Source organism: Berghia stephanieae, chromosome 12 (assembly GCF_034508935.2).
Source record: "Berghia stephanieae isolate SIO BIC M18660-M18661 chromosome 12, UCSD_Bste_1.3, whole genome shotgun sequence".
NCBI lineage: Eukaryota > Metazoa > Mollusca > Gastropoda > Nudibranchia > Aeolidiidae > Berghia > Berghia stephanieae.
Window position 1 is genome coordinate 2,875,017 of NC_088371.1, and position 10,000 is coordinate 2,885,016.

Below are 10,000 nucleotides of genomic sequence, written 5' to 3' on the forward strand. Positions count from 1 at the left end.
AAAACAGAACCATTGGAGTGTTCATTTGATTGTTTTTAATAAAATATACGATAAAGGTAGTCATTTTCAAAGGCAGTGTGCGCGTGGGTTAGAAACTCACAACATTGCCATCCGGAAATATAACAGACCAACACATAAAACTATAGATAGTATGCGTTTGGCTAAGAAGCTCATAACATTGCCATCCGGAAGTATAACGGACCAACACACAAAACGGTGTGCATCCATGAATGTTTATCGGCAGGTTAATACAGTTTAGTGAACATTACTCACAAACGCGGATGGCAATAAACAATAACAAAGACCTCAGTGACGTCAACTTCGAACTATCTATATGTAATCTTGAACTGGTTAATACAATGTAAAAATAATAAATAAAAATATAATTCCCTTTATTCATCCCATAGGGGAAATTTGTCTCTTGGGTCTATTCCAAGACTGGAATAACCCAAGCGTCCGCCACAGTGCAGCGCCACAAATTGAGCTAGGGCGAGGCGAATTGCTCAAGGCCACACAGCGCAGCGAGGGTGATCGAATCGGTACATTTCGGGTACGAAGCAAAGACCCACCGCTGAGCCACGCTGTCCCCCTTTGAGAATTTCTCATAAATATGGATGGCAAAAAACAATGACAAAAACCTGAGTGACGTCAACTTCCTTCTATATTTTTATTGATTAACCATGACCCACACAATAGATAGTATGCGCTTGGCTAAGAAGCTCACAACATTGCCATCCGGAAGTATAACGGACCAACACACAAAACCGTGTGTATCCATGAACGTTTATAGTTGGGTTAATACAGTTCAGTGAGCATTACTCATAAACGCGGATGGCAAAAAACAATAACAAAGACCCGAGTGACGTCATCTTCGAACTATTTATAAGATAATAGTAAAAATAAAGCTTCCATACAAATAGCTTACCAGGCGTCACACCAAGAGGTCACGGAGGTCACGGAGGTCACGGAGGTCCCACCACCATCCAATTCTCCTTTGATTCATTCACAATGAATTCTGCGATGATTCGTTTTCCGTCAAACAGTCTTCTTTGGAACCGGATAATTTGATAACCTTTAACCTTTCCATTTTAATGAGTAGGTCAACAAACTGATTGCCTCCATGTTTGTTTACATTTCTCCTACGCGCCTTTGATAATTAGCTATATATGTGTGTGTGTATGTATGTATGTATGTATGTATGTATATAATATATGTGTGGGTGCTTGTTTATGTGGGTGTGGGTGTGCGCAGGTGTGCAAAATGCTCTTTTACAATGAAGCTCCAGTTTTGTTTATGATATTTTATAGAAAGAATGAAGCTGACGTCACTCAGGTCTTTGTTATTGTTTTTTTTTTTTTTTGTTGTTTTTTTTTTTTTTGTTTGTTTCTTTTGCCATCCACGTTTATGAGTAATTTGATTCAGTAGTCTGATGTCACGCCGCCCGGCAACGGCGGCCATCTTGGTTCTAAACAAAGAAAATCATTACTTTTTATTCTTCATGCTGGCTAGAACTTTTCATATGTCTTGTGATCAGAATGTGTAAAAGTCAAAACATGATCAAATATGTTTTTTTCCCTCTGGATATGCTTTTATGCTCGCCGGAGAGATATTTCATACGGCGTCCGCCATTGTTCCGATAGTTTAGAGTCAGTGTTACTAAGTTACCATGCGTCATTAGGAAGGAAGTGACGTTACGACTGTTGAAGAGTATTCTCACTAAACTGTATTAACCCGACTATAAACGCTAAAGGTTACACTTAGTTTTGGTGTGTTGGTCCGTTATATTTCCGGATGGCAATGTTGTCAGTTTCTTAGCCAAGCGCACAGCATCTATTAACCAGACAGTTAGAATGAAGTTGACGTCACTCAGGTCTTTGTTATTGTTTTTTGCCATCCGCGTTTATGAGTAATTCTCACTAAACTGTATTAACCAGACTCTAAACGTTCCTGGTTACACATAGTTTTGTGTGTTGGTCCGTTATAATTCCGGATGGCAATGTTGTGAGATTTCTAGCCAAGTGCATACTATCTATAAACATTCAAGGTTGCACATAGTTTTGTGCATTGGTCCGGATGGCAATGTTGTGATTTGTTAGCCAAGAGCATCAGATCTATTAAATCCGCACACATATTATGTAGTTACCCATAATCTGTTTTGGTTACAGTGGTCTCTCACAAGTCAAATATTCAGATTGTCCGGCTAGGCGAGGCTCGCCGACTGCTTTCATGTCAGATTGGTAAAAGACCATTAATCATTGTTATGTTGTAATGTTTGCAATGAGCATAGAAGAGATTTTGGCCGCTTGGGTGGGTTTTACTTATAATGTCTGTGGTCAGGAATTGAATTGACCAGACGCTCTCTTCTTTAGAAATAGCCAGGTCACTTTTGTGTGTGTGTGTGTGTGTGTGTGTGTGTGCGTGTGTGTGTGTGTGTGTGCCTCAATCTTAAAGGGAGGCGAAGTGGCCGAGTAGTTAAGGCCTCAGGCACTTTCGTAAAAGTTTTATCTTCTCTATTGATAACATGTGACAGATCATCGAAAGACGGTAGGATGTTGAAGCGATTAAAAAACAAACAACCCCCCCCCCCCCCCCCCCCCCAAAAAAAAAAAATATAGTTTTTATATAGCTCAATAACCACTTAACGTGCTCAAAGCGAGTTACAAGGGTTCCTTGCCAACATCAATACTTAACACGAAGGACGAGACATGACGCCTGTTAGGCGATTTTATTACAATTTGTTCGACAGAGAGCTCTTTACAATGGGGATGATCTATATTACCTTTCCATGTGCTCGGGGCACTGGTCACTTTGCAAAACGTGCTCAAAGTGACCCACATAGTGAAAAGTATTCGCATTTTTTGAAATATTTAACATCACGATTGATCATTTTGTTCAGCTTGACACAACTTTCATAAACAAAGCAAGTTTTTTACATTTACTGAGAAATGTCCAATCGTTTGACAGCAACAAATCATGTGATCAATTACTTTGTTGGACAAAAACACGAATATAGATCACTCCTATTGTTTTATACCGCCTGTAGAGTGATTAGTTCTCACTAAACTCGATCAATCAGACTACAAACATTTAAAGTTAAACACAGTTTTGTGTGTCTGTATGTTATATCCGTATGTTGGATTTTGTGAGTATTTTACCTACACGCATAGCATCTATAGATTGCTTTTCCATATTCAGTGTTTTGAAATCTCTGGCGGATGTTATGGGTATTTTACCTACACGCATAGCATCTATAGATTGCTTTTCCATATTCAGTGTTTTGAAATCTCTGGCGGATGTTATGGGTATTTTACCTACACGCATAGCATCTATAGATTGCTTTTCCATATTCAGTGTTTTGAAATCTCTGGCGGATGTTATGGGTATTTTACCTACACGCATAGCATCTATAGATTGCTTTTCCATATTCAGTGTTTTGAAATCTCTGGCGGATGTTATGGGTATTTTACCTGCACGCATAGCATCTACAGATTGCTTTTCCATATTCAGTGTTTTGAAATCTCTGGCGGATGTTATGGGTATTTTACCTACACGCATAGCATCTATAGATTGCTTTTCCATATTCAGTGTTTTTTTTTAAATCTCAAAGCTTACGAACTTTACTCTATGATTATTTTTTGTACCGTGTATATATATGGAGATAATCCCGTGGTACTGCTGTCCACAATGCCAGGCCTGTGTGTTTACGCTGGAGTGAACACATCTCCAATTATTTGGTGTGTCACTGTGCCATATCTAATTATAGACACACACTGACGACAGCTTTTGAACTCCGTCGGTACGACATTGTTTTAATACGTGGAAAGCTGATGACGAATCGTTGTATAGATAGTATGCAGATGACGTCACTCAGGCCTTTGTTATTGTTTTTGCCATCCGCGTTTGTGAGTTGTTCTCACTAAACTGTATTAACCAGACTATAAAAGTTCATGGTTACACAGAGTTTGTGTGTTGGTCCGTTATACTTCCGGATGGCAATGTTGTGAACTCCTTGGCCAATCGCATTCTATCTATATAAACTTAGATAACCACGCCTCTCGGACTCGGACAGTCGTCATAATGTAAACAATGGCAGTGATTGTTAACATAGAAAACTACACAGGTTTTACTATTGATGGTATATGTGTCTAAGGAAAATACTCACACTGTTCTACCGCTTGATCAATGGATAGTATGCGCTTGGCTGAGAAGCTCACAACATTGCAATCCGGAAGTATAACGAACCAACACACAAAACAAAGTGTAACCATGAACTTTTATAGTCTGGATAATACATTCAAGTGCGAATTATTCATAAACTTGAATGGCAAAAATCAATGACAAAGACCCAGTAACGCCAACTTCATTCTATCTATAGACTCATAGATAACCACGCCTTTCGGACAGTCGTGATAATATAAACATTGACAGTGATTGGTAAACATAGCAAACGAAACAGGTTTTACTATTGATGGTCTGTGTCTAAGTAAAATACTCACACTGTTCTACCGCTGGATCAATAGAACCAACAAATAAAACTATGTATGAACTTGACCGTTTACAATCTGATGGAGAAAATTTGTGTGATAACTAGTCACCCATTTGGTGGGATAAAAACAACAACAATGATCAGAGAGAGGTCGATTTCATTTACGTTATTGTTTATAAACAACCAACTATGTTTGTCCGGGCACGTGTGAAGGTTCCATATTATGATTGGTCAAATACCTTCTGGTTAAATGAGGAAAGTTTGCCGCGGCTCTGGGATAAATAGTCATAAAAATTCCATCTTCTCATCCCTAAGGGGACATTTTTCTTTAGGGGCTATTCCAAGAGAAGACTGGAATAGCCCAGGCGTTAACCGCAGTGCAGGGCCGCAAAGAGAGCTAAGGCTAGGTGACTTGCTCGAGGCCATACAGCTCCGGGGTTAGTCGAACTCGGTACCTTTCGGGTACGAAGCGAAGACCATACCGCTGAAAGGTTTGTACCCGAAACGTCCATTGTCTGTATCATTCCTATCCGAAGCCTCTCCATTTTCACTCTTTCGCTAGGTGGTACGGTTCACAATTGGATTCAATAGTCTTGTGTCACGTCGCCCAGCAACGGCGGCCATCGTGGTTCTAAACAAAGAAAATCTGCACTTTTTATTCTTCATGCTGGCTAGAACTTTTCATGTGTCATGTGATCAGAATGTGTAAAAGTCAAAACATGATCAGATTTATAATGTTTTTTCCCCTCTGGATACGCTTTTATGCTCGTCGGAGAAATATTTCTTTAGGGCGTCCGCCATTGTTCCGATAGTTTAGAGCCAGTTACTAAGTTACCATGCGTCATTACGCCTGTTGAAGCGAATTGTCAGCCGATGACAGGGACTAATGATAGTTGGGTTTTCAATTTTGAGTTTTAAAAATATAACAATTGAAATGTTCAATAAGATATACGATAACCGACGTTATTTCCATAGGTAGTATTATCAATGCGGCTCTGTGGTCTTGTGGTATGCCACTCGCTTTCGGATTGGAAGGTCCTGGGTTCGAGCCTCGCTCGGGGCATAGTCGAGACCTTGAGACCGTACTCAGGTGTAAAATGAGTACCTTCCGTTAGCAGCGTCGGCATTGCCGGAAAACATTGTAATATCGCCAAACAGGCGTCATGTCTCCTTCCATATATTACGTGTTGCTGTTAGTCAGCGCTTTGAGCACGTTTAGTGGATATTGCCCTATGTAAAATCTCAAATTATTCTATGATTCTTACACTCTTGCTTTTTGGAATTCCGGACGTGTTCCCAATCGTTGCACGAGCTTGCGAGTACGCGTTGGGAACAAAGTTCGAATTCCAAAAAGCAAGAGTCTAAGATATCTCCGCCTCAATGAATGTTGATTTCGCCATCTTTGAATAAAAGATATTATTAAATATGCATAAATGATAGATCTAGTCTACCTGTTTTTAAAGAATCTAATTTTTAGTGAAATTTAACTATTAAAATATGACGTCACATACTATTATTGTAAACACGATATCACTACGCGTTACTATTTATGGAGAGGGGAAGAATAATTTTTTTTTTTTTTTATTCAACGCGTTCAAAGCATTATTCAACGATTACGTATTAATTTACCAAGGAGTGATAGGGTTTTCCAATGGGAGGGGGTGGAATTATAGTCAAAAAGGTATCCATGTCAATAGATAGCCTGACATGGATAGCAACAAGAGAGTCATGGCACGGAGGAACCATCCATTGTATGGAAGACAGGTAAAAAACAATAAGAGATGAATTAGCTTTTAGCAGTGGATGTTTATTGTATTTCAACCCTCTAACGACGTGATTGCACGGCGATTTCCATCGTGCCGACGTTACTCACGGTTTCGGTAGCTTTAAATCGGCCATGTGCGGCGATGTGGTCTTGTGGTTTGACACTCGCTTTGGGATCTGAAGGCCGAATCCCGGGTTTGAGAGTTTTTGCTAAGATAAATCGATTTAAATTGATCGATATTTGAAGGACGAGTTTTCTGGCCAAATTTTTAAATATGGGTTTTTCCAGAGTACGGCAGAGTAGATGTTTATTGTGTTGTTAGCCCTCTCACGACATGATCACATGAAGTGGTTCTCACTGGACCAAAGCTTATCACGGTTTCTGTAGCTTTAAATCATCCAGTAACAATTATTTGCAAACCTTATTAGGCAGAGAGAGAGAGAGAGAGAGAGAGAGAGAGAGAGAGAGAGAGAGCGAGAGTCAGCATACCGCAAATAACTTCCTGACAGATCTATCAGACCCAGCTACCCGATTACTTTTAGGTGGACTGCTGAATGTGTCAGAATTATTTTTTTAATTTTATTGCATCCATTGTTTATAGTGAGGCGTGAGTTCTAACAACTGGGCTAAAGGACCAATGGAAAATATGAAGAAAAAAAAATACAGTCCGAATGTGTTTGAAAATAAGATCTCACAATATTATATCTGGTGATAACTGCAGAACTATTTGTTTTTACCAAGAAGTAACACCGATGCGACTCGGACTTCATGAACATTTAAATAGGGAAATAATAATGTGGAGTTAGGGTTTAATCGAACTTTACTTGTAAAGGGTTAACAACAGGCTTTTAACCCTTTCAAACGTCCCAGAAGTCAAACAATGGTGATCACGTTTCTAGTGTAGCGATAGGAGCAACGGGTTGTGATGGGTTGGTTGTGGGAAGACATTGCTTAGGCTTGGAGAAGATGCTGAAGAGGAGGATGAGGTGGAGGAGGAGGAGATGGATGGTGGGGGGAGGAGGAGGAGGAGGAAAAGGAGGAAGAAGAGGAGGACGAGGAGGGGGAGGAGGAGAAGGAGGAGGAGGATGAAATGAAGAGGATATTAAAAGGAAAAGCGCGAGAAGAAAGGAAAGAGGAACAGAGGTATGGCGAAAAATAAAGAGAAAAAAAAAAAAGAGAGAGAGAGAGAGAGAGAGAGAGAGAGAGAGAGAGAGAGAGATAGAGATAGAGAGAGCAAGAGATAGAGATAGAGAGAGAGCGAGAGAAAGAGACACACACACAGAGAGAGAGAGAGAGAGAGAGAGAGAGAGAGAGAGAGAAATTGAAATAGATAGATAGAAAGGGAGATAAACAGGGAGTGAGATAGAGAGATATATAGCTTTTGATATCTCGTTTAGGGTTTTAATTTTTTTGAGCGAGAAATTTAGCTTCTTATCTCTAACTTGGCGATTTTGCACTGCGGCTGGCGCCCAAGCTATTGATCATTTCTCGAGATAGATTCTGATTTATAATTTCCCCAGAGACTGGATAAAGTGTTTATATATTTATATTGTGTAATATATGATCTGATATAATATCTTGTGGAAGTGCCGCGTAGACTTCAAGGAAACTTGGAAATTGATATATATATTTATTTTTACCTGGGCGGAAATCTTGAGAATGGTTTCATAATAGAGTAAAAACTGGTATTTATTGTGTCTGTATATAATATGTGTGTTTGTGTGTGTGTGTGTGTGTGTGTGTGTGTGTTTGTGTGCGTGGGTGTGTGTACATATATTTTTTCCATTATTCCTTCTTCTTCTTCGTCTTCTTCTTCTTCTTCTTCTTCTTCTTCTTCTTCTTCTTCTTCTTCTTCTTCTTCTTCTTCTTCTTCTTCTTCTTCTTCTTCTTCTTCTTCATTTTCTTCTAGAAGAAGAAGAGGAAGAAGAAGAAGTGTGTTTCTTTTAGATGCTAATTGAATAAATGTGTCGATGTTTTAGTTAGTACTTTGGGTGATATTTTGCTTCTTTCAAATGTAACAAACACACACAAACAAGCACGCACATCCACAAATAAACACACCCACACACACACACACACACACACACAAACACACACACCCACACAAATATTATCATCAAGGTATTTATAGAGTACAACATTTTCCCAAGCGAAAAGACACTAAAACACCTGCGATGAGTCTGAAACCTGGAACCCTCCAGGTTGCAATGCAACTCCCTACGAACTCAGCCACCTCATCCATAGACGAGCGTCCTATGCAAAGAGTAGCAAAAAATTGTCCGGATCACGGCTATAGAAACCGGGATAAACTCCGGCTCCATGCGTCTAATACAGACCTGCCAACTTGGAATTTTAAAAATTCGTAGTTTTAAAATGAAAGAAATAGAAGTCACTACAGTCTAATTAACTTTACAAATTAATATTTTACCCTTAGCAGTATTAAATATGCCCTAAAAACCTTGAATAGATGATTTGTGGCACCAACGTTTTCTTTTTAACATAAATATCTGAACAAGTGTGTAAGAAAGGTGCCAGACAAAGCAAGAAAGAAAAATACAAAAAGTCGACTGATTTTTGGGGGTGGTTTTTCTCGTATTTTCTCTGTTGCTTTGTCTGGCACCTTTCATACACACTTGTTCAGATCTTTATCTTACACCGGTGCCTGCTCCTTAATTTCTTAATTTGATATTTTCTTTTTAACACATTGTAATGTATCAAAACTGTCTATTTATTTCTGCTGTTGAAACAAAAAGAATTCGTATTTTTACGGATTTGTCATAGTTGTTGGTAGGTCTGCTAATGGCTCTGAAGGAATACAAATCGTTTTCTTCTTCTATTCCTGGGTGGTGTTCACGACCTCCCATAGTGGACAGAGAGGCACTTACAGTGTATTCTATCCCCCTATATCTGTTTTCCAACAAGATTTCTGTATTTGTCTTGGAATGAGATACTTGGTTTTGTCCTGGCCCTGACTGGATACCCTACCTGGGAGGGAGACAGTCAAATGTATAGATAGAGTTTTGGGAGATGATTTTTTTCCCATCTCTCTGTTATGCACTGTATTGCTTTGTTTATATATTATATGATTCGTAATATTTGAGTTTAACCCTCTTAGTGGGTACCTGTGGTTGTGTCTGGATGAGACTTTTAGGTGATCTCAAACTAAGTACACTGATATTGTGCTCTTGGAATCTACATCTGTTTCCTATTTGAACCAATTCCCCTTTGTCTTACCTTTTCTTGGATGCTGTAATTGTAATTCTAAAACTTCTCACTATCCCATTTTCTTCCCTTTTACTTGCGCTGATATGATCTGAACCCTGTCCTTACCAGCCATTTTCAGAATTGTCCCCAAAATTTCACAACCGCCCAACACAAAAATAGTTTTTCTTACCAAACAGAAAAGCAACAAATACATTCATTCTATTCATATTATTGATCAGCAAGATGAACCCTATATCAAAGGTATCAAAGTGTCATGTTTTTATAGCTATAATAAATCATTTTTCTTTAAATTGTGAGATTTACAAAAGAAATATGAATGATAAAAGCGCTGGTTGGATCGTAACGAATTGGACGATTTTCCTATGGTTGGTATGGACAGGGTTAATGTCATGCAAGCCCGTCGTAAAACCCTTAAAAAACAAACAAACGTTCTTTCTATTCCCAGAAAACATGCGGTTGGGCGATGGACGGCGTTCTTCCTTGACGCCACTGCTACTGCTTCTGTTGCTTCTCCTTCTCCTGGT

The 10,000-nt window shown here is 39.1% G+C and overlaps 1 protein-coding gene across 1 annotated transcript in view; it reads left to right on the forward strand.

The window, feature by feature from the left end:
* The window catches only part of LOC144958310 (sonic hedgehog protein-like), a gene marked incomplete in the record, with an annotated part of 75,812 nt that overhangs the window by 7,882 nt on the left and 57,930 nt on the right, over positions 1-10,000 (forward strand). The window contains 1 exon segment of the mRNA XM_078890198.1: positions 9,922-10,000. This exon segment is cut by the window's right edge and continues 253 nt beyond it. Within this exon segment, the coding sequence (XP_078746324.1) occupies positions 9,927-10,000 (74 nt within the window).